At 32.7% G+C, this 23,886-nt stretch overlaps 1 protein-coding gene and 2 pseudogenes across 1 annotated transcript; 1 reads left to right on the forward strand and 2 right to left on the reverse strand.

The window, feature by feature from the left end:
* Positions 1–5,905: 5,905 nt before the first annotated feature.
* On the reverse strand, positions 5,906–7,665 carry LOC124825820 (malonyl-CoA:anthocyanidin 5-O-glucoside-6''-O-malonyltransferase pseudogene; annotated as a pseudogene).
* Positions 7,666–13,873: 6,208 nt separating this feature from the next.
* LOC124845014 (malonyl-CoA:anthocyanidin 5-O-glucoside-6''-O-malonyltransferase pseudogene) lies at positions 13,874–15,636 on the reverse strand (annotated as a pseudogene).
* A 5,118-nt stretch (positions 15,637–20,754) lies between these two features.
* LOC124845018 (small acidic-like protein) lies at positions 20,755–23,135 on the forward strand. Its single transcript, XM_047322037.2, has 7 exons — positions 20,755–20,952; positions 21,063–21,184; positions 21,320–21,372; positions 21,612–21,675; positions 21,986–22,028; positions 22,124–22,171; positions 22,605–23,135. The coding sequence occupies exons 1-7, from the start codon at positions 20,866–20,868 to the stop codon at positions 22,908–22,910; spliced, it is 723 nt and encodes a 240-aa protein (XP_047177993.2). The 5' UTR covers positions 20,755–20,865; the 3' UTR covers positions 22,911–23,135.
* Positions 23,136–23,886: the final 751 nt, after the last annotated feature.

Below are 23,886 nucleotides of genomic sequence, written 5' to 3' on the forward strand. Positions count from 1 at the left end.
ATCACCCCAAACCCCATTATAGTAGATTAAACACTTGTTTTTAATGCAGAACATGTCAGTGAGGAGAAAAACAATGCAGATGTAGTGTCAGACTGTTCTGTCATGCCAAGAAAAATGGTTTAGCACGATTTTAAGGAAAAAGAGCACGACCAAAGACATATCTATCACAATTCTGACACAACCTACAAAGCCAACACATTAAACAACACGGTTCATAAGCATTTAACAGAAGACAAGTGAAAACAACCCTATTATGCAATTTGTGTTAGAATTTATGATTGACAGATTAAATATTAATGAGCAATAAACCCTTTAATCAAAACAACAGTTCCCAATACCTCTTAGAACAATAAAGCAGAAGCGTACCTGAAGGATTAGACATTAGGAACAATGAATAAGTAACCTGAGTTGGTCTTTGGTCTTCCTTCTGTAGAGCACCTTAGGTTCCCTCTAGATTTTCTCTTCTAATAGGATAAAGAAACAGGAATGATACGATGTGCTCACAGATGGGGACCATGACCCTTTAAATAGCCTTTGACGGTTAATATTCTTTAGTTTCAATAATTATAAGTTGTCCCCTTCAACAAATTAAAATTATTACTGGTTTCTTCACAATATACCTTTCATGACAAATATACCCTTAGCTATATTTCTCTTAATTAGACCACTTTATAAAGTTGGCTAATAAAATATAATGACCCTAACACATTTAATAATTGTTATATATATATATATATATATATATATATATATATATATATATATATATATAAGTGACCCAAATTGTTAAAAATTTGGACTATTGTAGCGACAAAACCTTCACTACACATGCACCAACTGTTATAAAATATTAATGTTGATTGCAAAAGAGAAACGTTGGATTGCAACGTTCAAAACTTTAATTTCCAAACATTCAAATTCATTTTCTTAAGTGCTCCAACGGTAAAATATTTAATGGTTTTTATTTTCTTTTATTCTCCCCTAACTCTATAAATAGAGAGTTTTTCCTCCGTTCCAAAACACACCAAAAAGAAGTCTTCTCTCATTCTCCTTTCTTCTTTTCCTCTTCTAAAAATATTTTGGTTTTATTTTATACTCTTTTTTAGACATTCTTGCTAGTTTTGAGATCCTTAGAGATCTTTTAGGAAGTTCCTATTGTATTTGGGGGACTTGCGCAATACACCGCAGATAAGTTCTATACACAGCGGATAAGTCCTTAAGGACATTGACTCTACACGCATCAGTAAATTTTGTTCGTGTTTTTGTCAGCTTCTTACAACAATCTTAAGGACTTATGGCTGACATCAACAACTCAATCTCAAAGAATCAAAACTTTCTTTCCAGAATGACGGTATTTGCGAAATCACTTATGGACGTGTCAAAAGTCTAGGTCTTCTCTAGAAAAAACTTTTGGAGGCTGGCAAGGTGCTCGCAACAATGGTGGCTTCTGATCGCATTTGTAGAGACTGCGGATGAGGATGAAGAAGAGGGAGACAAGGCGACAACTTAGAGTTCATTAGAGTTAGGATGATGAACCCTAATTTTCATGTGTCATTCCTTTGTAATGTTTGAGGAAAGGTGGAGAAGATTTTCTCTCCAGAGAAAGGAAAAGAAACAAGAAGATGAGGTACTTGAGTAAATTTTCGTATACTTTACCTACAAAGAGAAAAACACAACCACGTATTTTCTCGTTTACCAATCTTAAATATTTTAAAATTGTGGGGGCGTAGGTAATTTTACTTAATTACTTGAAGAAATAAATTTGGCTTTTCACCTAATGATATTACTCTAAATCTGGAAGTAGAAAATATGTCGTTATATATTTATATATGAACGGCATGTTAATGAAGGACACATGCAATCAGAAAATATTTAAAAATTAAGGTTTCTAGGATCAAATTTTGAAATGAAAGACATAGGTGAAGCCAATGTGATGTTAGGTATTAAAATCATAAGGAAGGGAGATAGTATATTACTATCCCAAAAATAATATATTGAGAAACTTCTTAAGAAGTTTAGGTTTTATGACCTCAAACCAGTGAGTACCCCTTATGATACTAATTCTATATTAATAAAATAAATAAATAAATAAATAAAGGAGAACTTATATCTCAGCCTTAGTATGCCTAGATAATTGGGAGCTTACTGCACTTGATGAGCTTTTCTAGACCTGATATTGCTTATGCAGTAGGTAGACTGAGTAGGTACACTCAATGTCCAAATCAAGAACAATGGAATGCACTTGCTAGGCTTATGAGATACTTAAGAGGTTTAATGGATTATGTCATTGAGTACAGTGGATTTCCCGCTGTACTAGAAGGGTACAATGATGCTAACTTGATCTCTGATTCAGATGAGACAAAATCCACTAGTGGTTATGTATTCACACTTGGGGGTGGTGCGATTACATGGAGGTCAGCCAGGCAAACAATTATTGCAAGATCAACAATGGAATATGAGTTTGTTGAGATGGCTGACAATGAGGCTGAGTGGTTGAAAAACTTCTTAGCAAACATTCCACTAGGAATGAAACCAACCCCATCGGTGTCAAAACACTATGATTGCCAATCAGAAATAGCTATAGCTAAAAACAAGAATTACAATGGATAGAATAAACATATACAATTGAGACACAATTTGGTGAAGCAGCTATTAAAGAGTGGAACTATTTCCATTATGTGAAGTCAAAACAGAATCTAGCAGATCCTTTGACAAAACCCTTGGGAAGAAATATGATCTTAGAAACATCAAGGGGAATGAAACTTAAGCCACTGGCTACCAAACAAGTGATGGTAACCCAACCTTTGTGATTGGAGATCCCATGAATAAGGTTCATATGGGTAAAAACAAGTTACTTGTTAGTTTTGATAGCACTAATTTGATTTTAAATCAAATATGTCCATTCCTATGTTGTGTGTGAAAGTGCTAGACACTGCATTATTGAGAGGTTAAACTTTGTAATTAAACAAAGGTTTAATCCTTTTTGACGTCCCTATTTGTGTAGGAATGTCTCAGATAGGTCCTCGTTTTCTAAAGTGTATCAAAATGGTCCTTAATTTTGAAAATTGATATCAATTGAGTCCTTTCCGTTAAGTTGGCTGGACGGCGTTAAAAAAATTGATGAGTGGGATGCTGAGATGACGAACGAACGCTCGTCCACCACCGAACGAACGCTCGTCCACCAGCGAACGAACGCTCGGCGACCACCGAACGAACGGTCGTCCAGTGTGGAACGAACGGTCGTCCAGCGGTAAGAGGTCGAAGAGCGTTCGTTCGCTGGTGGACGAGCGTTTGTTCGCTGGTGGACGAGCGTTCGTTCGTCATCTCAGCATCTCACTCATCAATTTTTTTAATGTCGTCCAGCCAACTTAACGGAAAGGACTCAATTGATATGAATTTTCAAAATTAAGGACCATTTTGATACACTTTAGAAAACGAGGACCTATCTGAGACATTCCTACACAAATAGGGCCGTCAAAAAGGATTAAACCTTAAACAAAGTCTTAATGATCTTCATATCCCTTATATGAGTGTCAAGTGGGGTCGCTTGCATGAGATCTTGGCATGATCTCTAGAGCACTCATGCATATCGGGCACACGCATGGCCTAGTGAGCGCATCACAACGATAACAGCAAAGATTGTAAGGGTGTATTGTGATTGATAAACCTCTAACACACATTAAGTGTCTTTGGTTCATATAGCTTGTTATATCAACTCTGATGCATTACATCCTTTGAGACCCAAAATAAAAGGTTTTATCTTTTCTTTCAACTCTCTTTTGCAATGAGTGGGAGATTGTTATAAAATATTAATGTTGATTGCGAAAGAGAAACGTTGGATTGAAATGCTCAAAACTTTAATTGCCAATCGTTCAAATTCATTTTCTTAAGTGCTCCAACGATAAAATATTTAATGGTTTTTATTTTCTTTTATTGATTTTATTCTCCCCTAACTCTATAAATAGAGAGTTCTTCTTCCATTCCAAAACACACCAAAAAGAAGTCTTCTTTCATTCTCCTTTCTTCTTTTCCTCTTCTAAAAATATTCTAGTTTTATTTTATACTCTTTTTTGGAGGTCCTTTCTAGTTCTGAGATCCTCAGAGATGTTCTGGGAAGTTCTTGTTGTATCCTAGGGGACTTGCGCAATACACTGCGGATAAGTTCTTAAGGACAGTGAATCTACAAACCTCAGAAAATTTTGTTCGTGTTTCTGTCAGCTTTTTACAACACCAACCACAAAGTGATAGTAAGAACAAGTAATAATAGAACCCCAAACATGATTGAAAATCGACACCAAAAACAGAGAAACATCATATATAGCATCATTAAACCAAAAGGAATAAACATCATATATAATCACTAAAAGACCCATGGTTATCACTTATCTTATTTGATGTCGTTTATTTACATGTCACATACAGATTATCCGTAGGTAATTACATGTGAATTTATCTGTAGAATTACTTACAAATTTATTTGTAGGTACATACGAATATTACCTATGGATAAATTTGTGTGTCATTATTTATGGATGAATCTATATATAATTACTTATGAATAAATTTGTAGGTAACTTTTTTATGATTATTTTACCTACAAATTATTTTCTATAGGTAAACTGTAGGAAAAATCACCTTACTTAGCCCAAAAACACTCAAAAGTATGTATATCTTACGTCTTTTTCACTCTTCTTAGTTAATAATGTATTTTTCCTCTTCCAAAGTTTCTTTGTGTCTTCAATTGTCTCTTTCCCTTATATGCCATCTGTCAACCTATTCTTTTGCCCGTAATGGGGAAGTTATTATGCATAAATGAGTATTTTATATAATTGTTTCCTGTCTTGGCTACTTACTAAGGTTGTTGTGGGAAATTTGGGTTTAAACAATTGAGGCTGAGGTGAACAAACCCGATTCAAGTCTTCCAAATCCTTACAAATTGGACCCTTTATCAAGATATCATAAATATCCCTGTGTTGAGTTCACGATATATTCGGATCATATATATACATTAAAGGAACCTTAGGTGTTGCATATGTGTATACACTTGCAAGAGTGATAATAAGTTGGTTACCTCTAAGTTACAAGATCTTATATAGCTCTTTATACTACATAAGTTGAGTACATGTAAACTACTCAAGCTTATAAGGAAGTTAACTACACTCAAACAAACATTAAAAGAAGAACTCAAAAACAAGCAACAAAAACTTATTATATATTGTGATATTCAAAGTGTTTTGCACATTACACAGAATCTTGCCTTTCATAGGATAAAACAGGTACGTATATGCTACAACTTATACCAGTAAAAAAAATAGCAAATGTTATGACAAAGCTAGTTAATATTCTACCATGAGTTATAGAAGAAATAAGCAACATAATAACGAAGAATAAAATACGTCAGATTTAATTAATTTCATCAAAATCTTACGTGGAAATATGAAAAATAGAAGTCTCCCATTCAAAAAATTTACTTGTATACTTACTTTTCATGTGAAGTTTTTTCTTAACAGGACACACCAAAATTTCTCATTTTCTTTTATATTACTTTAGTATTTGAGAAAAAAAATTAAGAGATGAAATTAATTTTTCTTTCAAAGTTTTTCTTTTAATTATTTTTCCTATTTTTAAAACAAAATTATTATTTTCTCCTTAAATATAGAAATAAAGTTATTATAATTTTTTTTCTCCTAATTATCTAATACCCATCAAATCACTTGTGTTGCTTACAACAAAAATAATTAAGAAACTAATTATAGCGATAACTCGAACTCCATTGAATTTTCCCTAAAAACGACAATATAAACTACGAGAATATTTTTCTCCCTCACAGAAGACAACAAACATTATTCATTGCAAAACGTGGACAAACAAAAATAATTCAAGAAAGCTAATGTGAGAGAAGTGATTGATAAAAAAAACATATTTTAGGCAAAAGTATTAATATCACCAAATAAGATATACATTTCTGAACCACATAAACTAGAGTCTCTATTGACAGCAACTTTCATTTATTTATCACACTAAAGTAACAGATAAATAAAGTGGGTACTGTATCCATCATAACTAGACGGAAAGGTTGCATTTTTCTAAAGAGAATCAAGTCCTTGAAGAAAAAGGGAAGTAAAATCTTCCATCTCACTTTTACTTAACAGCAATCCAATCTCAATTCCTCCACTGATATCCCTACTTTCACTGAGAGAAAATGCTCCTGTTTTGTCTGTGGATACCATATCCACCTTCTTTGGCCTTCCCCACCCAAAATCAATGCTATAAACCTCAAACAACGGAGACCCACCAGTAGAAATTATTCTACCCTCCCGAGGGTCATGCATACTCGAAACCCATTTTTCTGCTCCATTCAAAACTCCCTCTTCCTTCACCCTATTCAAAGCCTCAACTATCCTCTCCAAAGCACAAATGAACCCATCTTTTCCAATCAACTCCTTAGTCAAAGCCACAACGAATTCTCCTTTAACGCAGTTTCCAAAATACGTGGCTGGAATTGGAGGATCCAAGCGCGTTCTACAGTCAACAGAAAATATGCACAGCACATTTTCATCCTTCACTTGGTTCGCTTTGACCCAACACGCTAACACATACGCACACGTAACAGAAAATGTTGACAGACGAACAGCCACTTTGACCTTTGAGTTTCCGTATTGTTTGAGCTTTTGAATCTGTGAAGGGGTCAATTCAAACAAACCTTTGAGTCCATCGCTCGGTGTTGCAGTGAGAGACTCCCACACCTTGAGACTTCGGTTATTCGAACCATTATGATTCATCCACTGCTCTGCGTACAGTTCAGCCAATCCAGAAGGGTCTCTAATCAATGATCTGTCAAAGATAGGCGTAAGATGGTGAGGTAAGGATGGTGTTGGTGTGGGTGTAGTAGGGTTTTGAAGGTTAGAGCATATATAGGCCCATGCTTTGATGAACATGGATGAAGATTTTCCGTCGAAAGCTGCATGGTGTGTGGTTACTCCAATGCAAAAGCCAGCGTTTGGGAAGAGAGTGACTTGAACCGCCAACAGAGATGCTTTATCATGGGAATTGGCCAAGTGGGGTGCTAAATCGTTGCGCTGTGATGCTTCACAGAGATGGGAGCAAAGATGGTTGAAGTTTAGGTCGGACTCAGCAACAGTGAAGGAAACGGTGTCGCCGGGGAGATAGTTGATGATGGGTTTGGGAGAGTGAGAGGGCCATGTGAGAGTGCCAGAGAAAGGGAGGAAGTGTTGGAGAGTGAGAGAAAGAGAAAGTTTGAGAGAGGGAAGAAGAGAATGAAGGAAAGAAGAGGTTGGGTGTGGGAAGTGATAGAAGAAGAGACGTTGAACAGGTGGAAATCGAAGCCATAAGAGGTCGAAGAAGGTTAGTGGAAGAGAGGTTGGCACAAGGGTGGAAAGGGTTGGTTCTTGAAACGGTGCCACCGAACAAACATGGATAACTTTGAGAGGTGCTGGTGATGCTGCTTGTGTCATGGTTCAGGGGAATGGAGAAGCAGTGGTGCACTTGAAAAGGAAGTGAAAGTCGTGCAGTCATGACTTGCCGTTTTGGATAAGGGAGAATTGATTAAAGGTGATAGACACGTGGTAAATATAAAACTGTGACTCATACGTGTGTGGTATGACTCTTCTTTATGCAATCTTCCTTTCTCCGACCTTACTCTCTATTCCATTTTCCTGACCTAATGGAAATTTTTTTTCCTGAATTGCTCTTTTTTTTTAGAGACGTGAATTTGACTCATGATTTCAGGATTAATTTTAATTTATTTTTGAAAAAGTCTCCTTTTAAAAAGTTCCTCAAATGGAAGTTCAAAAAAAGCTTCAACCTCCAAAATTCCCTCTCAACGGGATTAGAGAAGATTAGGGTCACGACTAAAGTGGGTTTAGCCCATTAAAATTTTTTTGGAAACTAAACTTCAAACATTCTTAATAGTAACTATTAAAAGTACTAAATTTTATATTCATGTAATTGATTTCTTATTTCAAATTATTAAATAAAACTAATTAATTATAGTATAATAGAATATTTAATATTCAAAATAACCACTTTTTTAAATAATTAAAAACAATTGCAAACCACACACTTAATTTTATACAACTAAATAGTATTACAAATTTATTTTACTGAAATATTATAAAAATGCTTTATTTTGTTGTCAATTTTAATAAAATTATGTCTTATGTTGCAGACACCAATTATTAGAAAATTATATATGATTAGTAATATCAAAATAACCCCAAAGAGAGATAATAACATATTAATTTGATTTAATATTTGCACTGCTTTTACAGTTCTTAAAAAGAATCATTGTTTTGTTTCCTCGACTTCTAAAATATCATTCAATCTGCTTTAAATTATTTAAAATTAAAAATAATTCAAAAATTTATTATCTAAATTTTTTTGATCAAAAATAGTATTAATATTTTATGTGTAAATTAAACTTATGTTTTATTTTATTTTTTTCTCTTTGATAATCTTTTCTCAAAATCACCATAAGATATATTATAAAAAAGAAAGTTAATTTCTTAAAAATTTATAAAAAAAATGAAAATTTTAAATAGACCTAAAGTACTAAAGAATGACAAATGTTATAGTGTTTCAATTCTTTAACTAACACATTAAATAATTTATTTTTAACTTTCAATTAGAACACATAACATAAATGTATATTTATGTTTATGTTTATATTTATGTTTATGACATTTAAAATGTAAACATTTTGAGTGAGTAGTACGATGAGATTGAATTCTATGGATGAATACAATTTCAGTTTGCACAAGGTTTATGAGTTTTTTTCTTTTTATTTATTATTTTTGTTATGAACATGATTTGTTGAGTATAAAATGAAAAAGAAAATCATTTATATTTAATTTCTTTTTCAATAACTTTCTAAGAAAATAAAGAAGCCTATTTTTTTTTTAAATTAAGAACTTCAATTAGAGAAAATCTTCTCTTAAATTTCAATTAGGATAATTTTAGATAAAAAGTTAATTTCTTACTTATAACTTAAAAAAAGTGAAATTAAATATTTAAATTTCAAATTTATAAAATGATCCTTTAATTATATACTTAGAGAATCTAACTCATTAAATATTGTCATTTTGCTTTTGCTTCTTGATTTTAGAACTCTCCTCTTATAAAAATTTCAATTTATTTTCTATAGTAACTATTTTTGTAACAAATTAGAAGTTAATTATATTTTTTCTTGTATTCAAAATGAACATTTTTTCTAAAAAAAGGGCCCATGGGTTGGCCCTAGCCCACAGGGCTTTTGAAGATATTTTGGCTCTGTGGGCTTTTTCTACGAGGGGCTTTTTGGTCCTGTGGATTTTTTTGGTCCCAACTCACGTGGGTTAGGGCCAAACCATGTAAGGAGGGCCAAATTGATAGGTCTACTCTCCCAAATTGGCATTCCACAAAATTATTATGACCTCTGCCACCATTTTGCTTTATTGTTCTGTTTCTTTTTGTTGTTGTCAAATAATTTTTTATTGTTGTTTCAGATCCTATTTTCTTCTTATTAATAAAAACATCTTAAAAATTCTTTTCTACTCTAGCACAGTTACATGCTGAAGGCCTACATTGCTTAAAATTATTTCTTAAAAGTTTTAGAACTTACTGGTCAAATTGCAATTGCAATCTCATTTATCACTATGAATTATTGTTGAAGGCTAATTTGGCATATACCGAATTTACATTAAGAAATATTTTATGGAAATGTTAAAGGTAGTGCAATATACGTATAACACTTTCCCACTAATATTATTAGGTGTATCGGGTATGAGTTATGAGATCATAATCAAAACATTTGACATAATAATTTTTTCCAAATCTTCTAAAGAACGAAGGTTCTCCTAAATTCTTAATGTTCCCTTTTAAGTCGAACGGAAGAGGTACCTACCAAAGGTGCTCTTACGATCAAGTTAATAATATGACTGTTCGATTAGCACAATAAAATTTTAAATTCATAATAAATACAATCATCTACCTCTTTATCTGGGACTTATATTTATAGGTTTCTATATGGGCTTATAATTAGCATAAGCTTAATCATGGCTCAATGACTAGTAATCACATTTTACTTGTAAACTTGATTATTATATAAGTTTAAGCATTTGGATGAACGGTCAGTCAATCTCTTGACCGACTGGCTTGAATAACAAGATTCAGGTACGTTTTGACATCCACCAACTACAACGTACCGTATGACCGTCTGGGTTGAACAAATGATTTTTCGCTAAACAAATGCATGTTTGTTCGCCCAGCGAAAGGTTAATCTCTGTAATTGGTTAATTAGTCGAGAAAGAAAGAAGGAAGGCAATTCCGATTGTGGGAAACACGAAGAAACTCGAAGAATTGGTCAAAGGCTACTCCAAGGCATCAAGACGTTGTTCTTCCATCAATTTTTGTCACACTTGTATGTTCTAGATGACTAAGAGTAGTTAATTTCCATTTTCACTAGGATTGGATATAATAACTCAAATTGATGTAATTCTTCTGTGCAATAAAATCTTTGTTCGTTCATATGCTTTAGCTGAATTTTCACGGTATGATGGAATGTGATAATTTGAATGTGTCGAATCATTGAAAAGTGAATTAGAACATAGACATAGATAAAGCACCCAAGAGAATTGGTGCTAGGAATGGTTTTAATCTCTTGGTAATTCTAAACATCTAAATTTAATACAAATTATATGTTAAATCAACTAAGGAATTAGTAATTTGACATATAAGTTTAGAACTAGTTCTTTAGGAATTAGGACTAGTAAACATTTGATGTGAATGTTTGAATGAAACATAGATAAATTGTAGATAGCATTTTCATCAATTGATTCATGAAGTCTAATTCCAATGAAGCTTTATCTTTATCTCAATCACAATTTCTAAACTCTTGTTGTTACAATATATTTCTTTAATTATGAACTCAATTATCATTTGCATCACAGTTGAAATTGGTAAATAAGTATTATTAGACAAACAAACACAAATAATGTGGGAAACAATACTTGGAACTTCCATTTACTACTTGTAACGAATTGGTACACTTGTCAAAGAGTTAACATAGATTGACGGAAAATTTGGGAGGGTAGCATTAGAGTGTTATTAAGAGGATCCTTAGGTGTAGGATTATGTTTTGGAAGATTGAATTAGTTGTTAAAGACTATGTCGATTTAGATTTTACAAGTGATAACAATAAAAGCAGATTTATTATTGCATATGTGTTTGCAAGAGGGATAATAAGTCGGTTGTCCAAGTTATAAGATGTTATAACTCCGCATACTACATAAGCTTAGTACATGAAAGTTGCTCAAACTTGCAAGAAAGTTAACTAGACTCAAAGATTAAAGGAAAAACTCAAAGACAAGCAACAACAAAAAATTATTGTCGTATTATAAAAGTTATATAGTGTTTTGACACCCAAAATTTATTCATTTTCTTTTATTACTTTAGTGCTTTAGAAAAAATATTAAGAGATAAAATTAATTTTTCTTTAGAAGTTTTCCTTTTAATTGTTTTTCTATTTTCAAAAGAAGATTTTATTATTTTCTTCTTAATATAGAGATAAAGATATTTTCATAACCTTTTCGTTTACTCATTCCTGAGATTCTTATATTTGGTTCAAAGTCTCAAATCGGTTCCTCACTTATTTTTATAACCTTTTCGTTTAATCATTCCTGAGATTCTTATATTTTGGTTCAAAGTCTCAAATCGAGTGGTGCCTATTTATAATATCGTAGTTAATTTCCTCATCTATTTTGCAGGTCTTAAAGCAGTAAAGCACCTACAGCTCATCTGTGACACATCCTAATATAGATTCTTCATTTTTGGCCTTCAAACGTTTAACCAAAGACCGAACGAACTTGTTTGTCCGGCCATCCAGCTTCATAACCTAAACTATTTTGATATTAATTTGATTGGCTACATTTTTCTAACCATTCGAATTCGAATTGCCATTTTCTCTTCAGTGCAGATGATAGGACCCTGCGCACAAACCACTCGGCCAACTAAAGTCTGTCGTTTGGTGATTCCACAACGAATTCACCTGAACTTCGAGTGGAAGGAGCTTCCAAAGACAATTCCCACAGCATGTCGCTCGGTGATTCCACAGTGAATTCACCTGAACTTCGAGCGGAAGGAGCTTCCAAAGAGAACTACCACAGCATGTCGCTCAGTGATTCTACAACTAATTCACCTGAACTTCGAGCGGAAGGAGCTTCCAAATAGAACTCCAACAACATGTCGCTCGGTGATTCCACAGCATGTCGCTCGGTGATTCCACAGAGAACTCACCTGAACTTTGATCGAAATGAGCTTCCAAAGCAAACTCCCACAGCATGTCGCTCGGTGATTCCACAGTGAATTCACCTGAACTTCACGTGAAAGGAGCTTCCAAAGAGAACTCCCACAGCACGTCGCTCGGTGATTCCACAGCGAATTCACCTGAACTTCGAGCAGAAGGAGCTTCCAAATAGAACTCCCACAACACATCGCTCGATGATTCCACAGCGAATTCACCTGAACTTCGAGCGGAAGGAGCTTCGAAAGAGAACTTCCAGAGCATGTTGCTCGGTGATTCCACAATGAATTCACCTAAACTTCGAGCAGAAGGAGCTTCCAAAGAGAACTCTCACAGCACGCCTCTCGTTGATTCCACAACGAATTCACCTGAACTTCGAGCGGAGGATCTTTCAAATAGAACTCCTATAGCACATCGCTCGATGATTCCAAAGAGAACTCCTAGAGTCCGCCGCTCGGTATAGAGAGGAATGAAGACTTAAAGCGCATCGAAAATAGACTCCTTGAATACAACGTGAGCGACCTCTCTTAAGCTCATAATAATCATTGTCGCACCTCTTTCAATAAAGAGTTTGCTTGGGTTTGGGGAACTTATGTACTATAATAAATATATCGAACGGAGTTAATGATAATTTATGGGCAGTTTGTAGGTATATTAGGAGATACTAATGGGTCAGATTGTTTTACGCTTTACAAATATACAGTATTAATAATTGATTATTGGGTTTAATTGTGTAAAAATGTACTGCATTAATGGTTAATCAATGGGTTTCGCTGCCACAAGCCCTATAAATATACGATTGATGTCTAAGTAAAGATACCTTGATCTATCCTATTAAAATAGAGACCTCTTTATGAAACATATCTGACTTGAGTGTCGGAGTGTCTTCTACATTTCAACAACCCATGGAAGTGGATTGCGTTGTTGAATAGGATTGGACGATCGGAGCAGAGCAGAGCAGGACGACCGACCCTCGGACCAATTCAACCGAAATAGAGACTGGAGAGAAAATTGAGATTGCACAATCATAAAAGATGAACCACAACAACATCGTTTAGAAACTTTTCTCAATTTTTTTAAAAAATGCAAAATTCCACGTCATTAATGTTATTGTTAAAAAAATTCACCTCTCATGTCAATGTATTTTTAACGTTCTTTCTGATGTAATTGAATCAATTTTTCATAAATACAGACCTAATTGAAAATAAAAATAAGTGAAGAACCGATTTAAAACTTCAACCAAAAATAAAAACATAAAAATGATTAACCCTGACTTTTTTTCTTTTAACACTCTAATACTCATCCAATGAATTGTGTTGCTTATAAAAAAAATAATTAAGAAGCTAACTACACCGACATTCATTAAATTCCCCCGAAGAAAGGCAATATAACCACAAGGATATTTTTTCTCCAATGGTGATAGAAGACAACAAACATTATTCATTGCAAAACTTGGAGAAATAAAATTAATTCAAGAAAGCTAACGTGAGAGAAGTGATTGATAACAAAAGCATATTTTAGGCAAAAATATTAGTTAGTACCACCAAATAAAATATACATTTCTGAACCACATGATAAAGTAGAATACGCCTGGATTATTGAATCAACTTTTGTAACAGAATAAGCTAATTTTCATTACACAGCAACTTTCACTTATTTATCACACAAAAGTAACAGATAAAAAAAGTGGGCAGATATTTGCTCTTATTGGTGGGTGCTGTATCCATCATAACTAGACGGAAAGGTTGCATTTTTCTAAAGAGAATCAAGTCCTTGAAGAAAAAGGGAAGTAAAATCTTCCATCTCACTTTTACTTAACAGCAATCCAATCTCAATTCCTCCACTGATATCCCTACTTTCACTGAGAGAAAATGCTCCTGTTTTGTCTGTGGATACCATATCCACCTTCTTTGGCCTTCCCCACCCAAAATCAATGCTATAAACCTCAAACAACGGAGACCCACCAGTAGAAATTATTCTACCCTCCCGAGGGTCATGCATACTCGAAACCCATTTTTCTGCTCCATTCAAAACTCCCTCTTCCTTCACCCTATTCAAAGCCTCAACTATCCTCTCCAAAGCACAAATGAACCCATCTTTTCCAATCAACTCCTTAGTCAAAGCCACAACGAATTCTCCTTTAACGCAGTTTCCAAAATACGTGGCTGGAATTGGAGGATCCAAGCGCGTTCTACAGTCAACAGAAAATATGCACAGCACATTTTCATCCTTCACTTGGTTCGCTTTGACCCAACACGCTAACACATACGCACACGTAACAGAAAATGTTGACAGACGAACAGCCACTTTGACCTTTGAGTTTCCGTATTGTTTGAGCTTTTGAATCTGTGAAGGGGTCAATTCAAACAAACCTTTGAGTCCATCGCTCGGTGTTGCAGTGAGAGACTCCCACACCTTGAGACTTCGGTTATTCGAACCATTATGATTCATCCACTGCTCTGCGTACAGTTCAGCCAATCCAGAAGGGTCTCTAATCAATGATCTGTCAAAGATAGGCGTAAGATGGTGAGGTAAGGATGGTGTTGGTGTGGGTGTAGTAGGGTTTTGAAGGTTAGAGCATATATAGGCCCATGCTTTGATGAACATGGATGAAGATTTTCCGTCGAAAGCTGCATGGTGTGTGGTTACTCCAATGCAAAAGCCAGCGTTTGGGAAGAGAGTGACTTGAACCGCCAACAGAGATGCTTTATCATGGGAATTGGCCAAGTGGGGTGCTAAATCGTTGCGCTGTGATGCTTCACAGAGATGGGAGCAAAGATGGTTGAAGTTTAGGTCGGACTCAGCAACAGTGAAGGAAACGGTGTCGCCGGGGAGATAGTTGATGATGGGTTTGGGAGAGTGAGAGGGCCATGTGAGAGTGCCAGAGAAAGGGAGGAAGTGTTGGAGAGTGAGAGAAAGAGAAAGTTTGAGAGAGGGAAGAAGAGAATGAAGGAAAGAAGAGGTTGGGTGTGGGAAGTGATAGAAGAAGAGACGTTGAACAGGTGGAAATCGAAGCCATAAGAGGTCGAAGAAGGTTAGTGGAAGAGAGGTTGGCACAAGGGTGGAAAGGGTTGGTTCTTGAAACGGTGCCACCGAACAAACATGGATAACTTTGAGAGGTGCTGGTGATGATGCTTCAGTCATGGCTCAGAGGAATGGAGAAGCAGTGGTGCAATTGGAAAGGAAGTGAAGGTTCGTCTATGTTTTGGATGACAATTATTGGTGCTGGAAGTCCCAGGTTCTGGAAGTCCCACGTTGCTTAAAATTTATCTGATGATCAAATTGCAAAAAATAACAATAATGTGACATTTAAAATATTTGTACGTGTCAAAATATTATTTCTTAATTACAATAGTATCATTTATTACTATGAATTAGTGTGTCGGCTAATTTGACATATGCCTAATTTGTACTAAGAAATCTCGAAGGAAAATGTATAACACTTTCCCACCACTAATATTATCCACCTATATTTATTTGATATAATTTTTAGAATGGGAGCGTACAAAAATAATATGTTGAGTGTAGAAATGTATTATAGTATATTTTTTCAAATTATTAAGTGGCATTAATACATGATTATGTGGATAAATCGCGGTGAAGTACGAAAGCAGTTGGATTTATTTGGTAAAATTATTAGATAAAATAAGATATAGACATGGATTTATATACACTTAAAAGATATTTAATAAGTAAAAACTTTTTGAAATATTATCAAAAATAAATATGTGAAAAAAGAATTTCATAATAAAAAAAGATGAAGCTAATCGGATCAGGATTTATAGAAACAAATAACATTCATTTATACATTTCAATTTTTTCATAATGGTTTAAAAATATTTATAAAATTTACTAAAAATTATTAATTTTAATAAGATATTATAAATAATTATCCAAATAATATATTATATCATATACACGAATATATTTTATATTTTAATTTATAAGGTTTAATTAAGAATAAAATAGATTTCTTTAAACATTGTTAAATTTATACTTTTCAACATGTTCCCGTACATGTATCCAAACGATAATAAAATATTATTATGTAAATTATAATTTTTAGTAATTAAATTAGTTATAAGGATTCACTAATTTTGTTGTTGATTATTTTTTAAAAACACTTAATGGATTTATAATCAATTCTTTTGTGTGGGCCTCTCTTTTTTATTAACAATAAAAAATATGAATTAATAGAGAGAATAGGATTATATTTATAAAAGATACACAAAAGAAGTTGAAAATGATAACTATTCACTTTTTTTTTTCTTGTTGTTGATCCACCTTAAATGATCTGACAAACTTTTCAATGGAGAGTGTTATAAGTTCTTAAATTCTTCAATAACGTATATTATATTCTTAAAGTTGTTGGTTAACTAGTTTCTTCATTATTAAGCTAATCGGTAGTGTTTTTTCATTATTCACCACAGTCTCTACTCGGTATTCGATCACAACTTCAACCTCTTTCATCCTAATGTTTTCAAGCTCATATCTAAAAGTTGGGTTAAATATGTTTTTAGTCCCTAAACTATTGACCGTTTCTGGTTTTCGTCCCTCTTCCAAAGTAAGGTACAATTTAGTCCTCAATCTTTAAAAAACGTTCGTTTTAGTCGAAAAAACAAACGTTTTGAGGACTAAAACGAGGACTAAAAACAAAATTTTGAGGACTAAAACGAACGTTTTTCTAAAGAATGAGGACCAAATTGTACCTTACTTTGGAAGAGGGACGAAAACCAGAAACGGCCAATAGTTTAGGGACTAAAAACATATTTAACCCCTAAAAGTTTGAAGCCTGATATATTTTACACGATTATTCCTTCTATATGTCTTCTTTCGTAACATTTGTTATCTTCTCAAAATCAAACTCATCGACAATTTAGTACAAGACATTCATAATTGTTTTGTCTTTTTCTTACTGTTTTGGTGAGATTTGTGAGACCGAGACACTAACCTTCGACTGGTGTGCTTCGCTGGTCGGCTTCCAGTTTGGACCGATCGGTCACCTTCAATATTGGTCGCTCGGTTGTAAAAGGGGAGGTACCTGCAAAGGACACTCTGACGCTCAAGTTAGGAGCGGTTTTATGAACTGTTTGTTACAGTTAAATATTGAAGTCCTAATAGAACGTAAATAAGACGTATTGTAATATGAGTTGAATTTGACTTTTCCTCAAACCTAAACCTTTATTTATAGAGTTTAAAGGAATCTAAATCAATTTACCTCTTAATGGTCATTAATGCAAACCTTAATTGTTTAACGGTAGCCGTTATCACATTCATTGTGCGTTAACTCTGCTCAATAGTTATCGAGACCGAACTGATGCGGAGCTGGTCGAGACCAATCGGTAGTCTATGAACCCATAGTAACACTTACTATGCCTTACATTAAATAAGTTGGACATTCAACAATCCTTCAATACTTGTTGGTTCTTAGTAATCATTTTCATCTACATCCTAAATTTCATATGATGGTTAAAAAAAGTCTTTATCTCCATATATTTCAGTTATCATAATTAACCTTTTTATAAATTTAAACAATGACATATTATTTATAAAATTGATCATCTCATTCAAAGTCACTATATCTTTAACTCTTTCTTACTATAGATCTCATACTTTCAACTTGTTGACAAGTATATCTAGAAATATACTCTTTAATATTATTACTTGTTTTCACACACCATTTAAAATATATCAATTATTTATATAAACTTTTAAGCTAAACATGGATTTTAAACTTTATCATTCAACCGAACTTAAACATAGATTTTAACTACCACGATAATTATTGAACTCTCCTTATCCTCCACCCGCAATGTCAACCCCAAACCAAAACTAATAAATGTGTCTGCTTATTCTTCTGGATCTTCAATCAACCAAGAGTCGAAACGTCATTACATGAAAATAAGTCACTTTATTTCATCAAAATCTTTTTCGATCAAATAAGTAAAACGTGGGATTGGGGAAAAATTACAACAAAGTCATGATCTTGACAGTTTAAAACAATATAATTCCTTCACTATAGGTTTTTTCTATTCCTGTTTTGACAGTTCAAATAATATACTTGCTTCACGATAGGTTTTTGCTTTTTCTATTTTCTGAGCACCTAGAAAAGGATGGAAATCTTCTTACATAATACAATAATTTTTATTATAATTAATTTTAGTATTTATGTTAATATTTAACTCATACAATATCATTTTTAGATCACAAAGAATTTCAAATAATATACCTAAATTATTGTTATATTTAAATACATAACAGAATATTAAATAAAATGGATATTGTAATTAAAAATTATTTTCATTATTACTATTTATTTTTGGTTTTTAACTTTTTTATTAATACTTATTTTTATTATTAGTAGTAATATCATTATATAAATTTATTTTACTATTAATATTATAAATATATAATTTAAATTTTATTTAAATATTTTATTGTATAAACTTATATTACTTTCAATTTTTATTATATAAATTCATTTCTTACTATTACTATTCTTATATACAATTATGTTTTTATTATTATTTTTAAATTTATTTTATTTTTATTAATCTTGTTATTGTTATATAAATATATTTTATAATTTAATATTTTATTACTATATTATATAATAATATAATCATATATATATATATATATTGGGTTCTTTTTTTTATCCATTTTTGTTTTTTAATTTTATATTTTAAATAAATTTTTTTTAAAATTTAAATAATTATTTTTTTGAATTTTATTACTTAAGTGACTATTTCTTTAAATTTTTTGTTTCAACTTAATTGTTTTAAATAATTATATTTTAAATTTTATTACTTAAGCAACTCCCCAAGTATATATAGCACATGAGGTCTCTAAAGAGAATCAAGTATGATACAAAAATAAAAGGTGGCACTTTTTTTTGTAGAAATTGTGCATCCAGCACAATATGCAACAAGTAGGTGTGTAACATACTCTCATTGTTGGTTCTCACAATAATTGTTATATAAGTCTCTCAACCAACTATGTCTAACTTGAGAACCACAAAAATGCCTCAACTCAAATGTAGTCCTCCCGTAATCCACGCCCAATAAGTCCATGTGAGTGTGTGTCTATATATATATATATATATATATATATATATATATATATATATATATATATATATTCAACTACTTTATTAACTTGGCCCTGTTACGACTTGAATGTAACATGATCGACATAGCTAGTCAATAATGATGTATCATGTGGACATCCAAGAAATCCAACCATTTCATGTTCTTGTTGAATAACATCCTCGTGCTACTTAACAACATTTTGTTGCTCTTCAATAACATTCTCGTACTACTCATCAAGATTATATGAGATAGGGATGCAACTTCTCCAAATTAACCAGGATGACCTTTTTCTACAAGCAGATGTCATAGTTTCCCTTCTACCTCCACTTTGTGGAGAACTCTAACCTCAAGACATAGAAACACATCGTGTTCTTATCATTTTTATAACAAACAAATTAAAAAAAAAGATTAAAAGCAATACAAATAACAAATAACTATATTTAAAGAGAATAAATAAAGAAAACAACAACAATTTTAAAACATATTAATTTAACAAATAAAAACAATTATATATATATATATTTAAATCCTAGACCTAGTAAACCTTAATCCTTAAATAGGAACACACAAAATAAAATTAAAAAAAATAACAAGAACAACGAAATTAAAATAACAATTAAAAAAAAAATTAAAAAAAAAACATAAACCCTATAAAAGAACACACAATAAATAACAATCATTAAAAATAAATTAAAATAACAATTAAAAAACTATATATATATATATATATATATATATATATATATATATAATTATGTGCTTACTTTTTTTAATTATATAATCTTAACTAATTAATTACATTTAAGTAATAATTTCATAAATTATTTTTTAAGTATTAAATTTATAATTTAAATAAATAAATTACATGTAACTTTTAATAATTTTATAAGATTATAAAAGTAAAAAAATTATGCTTTTTAAATGTTTTGTAATCCTAAATCTCCAATTCTTTTCTATCTATGTTTAATAACTACGGATTTCAACTAAACTAAACATTTACAAATTAAATATTGTAAATAATGTATATCTTGTTCGAATGAGACGATAGGCTTGAAGGTTCAAGGTGACTTGTAAGAAAAGTTGTAATGGTGAAAGAAAAAAAAAAGAAGAATTCTTTGTATGGGTGGTGCAGCGCTAGGATTAGGACGAAGAGTGAGCAAGTAAAAGTGGATGAGTATAGTAAATATATAGAAAGATTTTATTTATTTTTATCTTAATTAGAAGGTTAAAACAGGGAAATTAGAAATATTTAGAGGTGGAGTAATAAAACATCGAGTGGCATGAAGAAGGCCCAATCAAATTGATAGGTATGCGGAGCAGTGTTCATACATTCGAAACTCGTCACGCAAATAAAAAAAAAACAGAAAAACAAAACCAGTTACCTAATCGAACAACCAAAGATCACATTAAAGAATGTGAAAAGTGTTTTTTTTTACTACGAAACGCAGGTTGTGAAGAGAATCAGCAGAAGCAAAGATGAGTGGCGGCAACAGGAGCGGACCCCCAAAGCATCAGAACAAGTACGCATGGAAACCCAACGCTGGACGCAAAATCAACGAAACTGTATGTGATTCAAACCATTCCTTCAATCTTACTCTGTTCCTATCAAATCATTGATCATAGAAAGAACATCTGAACATTATTTTTAATGTTGTTACTGTTTATATTCACAGGAAGTTGGAGGAAGGTTCAGACCCCTCTCTGAGATCACAGGGGTGTGTCCCCGTTGCAAGGAACAAATCGAGTGGAAACGTCGTTACGGAAAATACAAGCCTCTTCTTCAACCCGCTAAATGGTAGTATCATCTATGTACTCTCTTTTTCTCTTTGCCCTTTTGAAAAGAAGACTTTGTTTCCCATTTTTTCCATGAATTAGATTAGATTGTTATCTTTTTAGCTTTTGGTTGATTAGTTAGTTTACTGGGTTGCAGTCAGAGATGTTCCAAGCGCAATGTTCGACAAGCCTATCATAACTTGTGTTCTGGTTAGTATAACAATTGATTACTTTCACCTTTTGTTTTTACTTTTGGGCTTTGGCAAGTGGGTGTTCTTGGTGTGTGGGGGTCGAAAGAGAATAAAGGTGTGTGTTGAATTGGTTGGGCCTCGTGTTCACATGGTGTTTGTGAAAAGTGTTCTGAGGTGTATTAAATAATACCCTGACGAAATTTGTTGAGAACTGAAAATGTGTGTTTTGGTTGATCATTCGTTTTACTGTTGGTGTAGGTTGTGCCAAGGAGCATGGTATATGTGCAAAGTGCTGTTGCAGTAGGAAACAAATAGTTGGAAGGTTGTCTTTCTCACATGTGATGGAAGATTCAGTTTTTGTTTTTATTTATAACAACATAAGAAAGGTTTTTAAAAACAGAATGTTGATCGCAATGTCAAGGTTTTCAAGTTCATAGGGTCTGCTATTATGACCATATTGGCCACATTTGCTTTCAATTTTCCGCAATCTTGCAGTGAAAACCGCCACCCCAATTTGAAACCTTGGACATATATGTTTTGTGCAAAAGGGGCATCAGTTTGCACCTGCTGACCACAACACTCTAAAGGAAAAGATGAATCTGCATTTGATGCTTGATTTTTTTTTCTTGTAGGGATTTGTCAGAAGTTGAGGCTGAGCAAAAGATGCTTGACGAGGTTCCTTTTTCTATGCCCTTCCCTCCTTTCTGAATGTTATACTTGTTCTTTTATGCAAAGCGGACACTCATAGTAATACTGGATTTTTGTTGCAGGCCATTAAGAATTCTCGGGAGAGAGAAAGGAGAACCCTATTACGTGCTGTAAGATACCAAAAACTAAGACCATTCATTTTTTTCACTGCATATTACGTTTCTCTCTTCTCCCTATCACTTTTATTCTAATCGATCTACCCCTGAAAATATTTATAAATCAAACATGACTATATATTGTATGTTGTTATGTAACATTTCGTTTGAAAATCATTTCACCAGGTTGAGTTTGTTAAAAAACTCTAGTTTATGAAATTTGTTGTAGTTAGTACCAGCTGTTTGTAATTCTCTAAAATTGTTCTATATGCATATGCTCATATAATATATTTTGAGTTTATATTGGTATTTTAAAGTCATGATTCATTCTTCACTTATGGCAAAGGCCAAAGCCAGTACTTCTTTTTTTATACCATGATTGTCTTTCTGTCCTGTTCTGCATATGTGCTATGTTACTGATGATTCTACTTTCTACTTCTGTTATCAGATGAACAAAGGCAAATCTAAGAATTCGAATAGTACCCCATCAGATACTAAAGGTAATAAAGTTGGACAACTGTTTCCAAATGCATCACTTGAAGACTATGCCAAACTGAATAGTGTTAAGGTGGGGCATGATTATGGCGAAATTTGTGAAGATGATAGTGAGGGTGAAGTTTGTGAAGATGAAGATGATAACAGTGACAATGAAGATTGTGATGACGATGGTAACACCGACAGTGAAGATTGTGATGAGGATGACGACAAAAATGTTGAAAGCATAATCGATCACCCCAATTCCAAAAATGAATGATTCGGTGCACGAGTATATCAGTTTCCTGTAGAAATTCAAATTACAATATTTATTTCTTTGCAGACTATTTTCGGTGTATCTGTTGCGCATTAGGTGAGAAATAGTGTTGAATACAAATTTTGGTGAGTTGTATCTTTATTCTGATCGCCTTATGGGCTGGTGCTTCCTCTTGTTTCATTGTATTTAACTTTTGAAGTGGTCTTCATTATTGATTTTTTGTCCTGACATGTTTTGCCGAGCATGATCATCAGTTTATTATAAAGTTATTAACTTCATTTTGAGGTCTACTTATCAAACCAAAAAAACATCTTAATGTTGAGAGCATGGTTATCAGACCCGTGGGCTGACTCTCGCACACCCATAAGTCTAGGCAGTGGTCACAACTCACGAGTTGTATTTGGTGTAATTTGAACTTACATAACAGTCATGTGTGTTGAACTAAGTTATTTTAGAATTATTGAATTAGTGTTTGTTATTTTCATTAATTGTGGTGATGAAATTTTGAATTGGTATGATACTATATACATTTATTTCATATGAAGTCGACTTTTATGAGTCTACTAGTTTGAGTTTACGAAATAGTTTACGAAATTCTTATGAGTCTTTGTAAACTCTTCAGTCTGATATCTTTGGTTATGGTCAAGAGATGCTAAGTTGCTTTGAGCTATGTTATAAAATTTAAGAGATTATTGAAGTTATTTTTAGCATATTTTGGTAAGCTTTTCAATGGAATCTTGTAACTTCTTTCTACAAGTTTCTCTCATGCATATGTAGTTCATGGATGAATTGTTTTATTCAGATGTACCTTTAATATAATGGCAGACTTGATTTTGCCTATTATGCTGACATTTTAAAAGGGTTAAATGTATATTTTTTTTAGTATGCGTAAATATAATTTTTTTAATTGATAGGCTACAGGTTATGCTCCCAGCATTAAGATGTTTTTTGGTTGCAGGTTATACTCCCACAACTACAC

Source organism: Vigna umbellata, chromosome 4, assembly GCF_029865625.1.
Source record: "Vigna umbellata cultivar VRB3 chromosome 4, Vumbellata_1.0, whole genome shotgun sequence".
NCBI classification, from domain to species: domain Eukaryota; kingdom Viridiplantae; phylum Streptophyta; class Magnoliopsida; order Fabales; family Fabaceae; genus Vigna; species Vigna umbellata.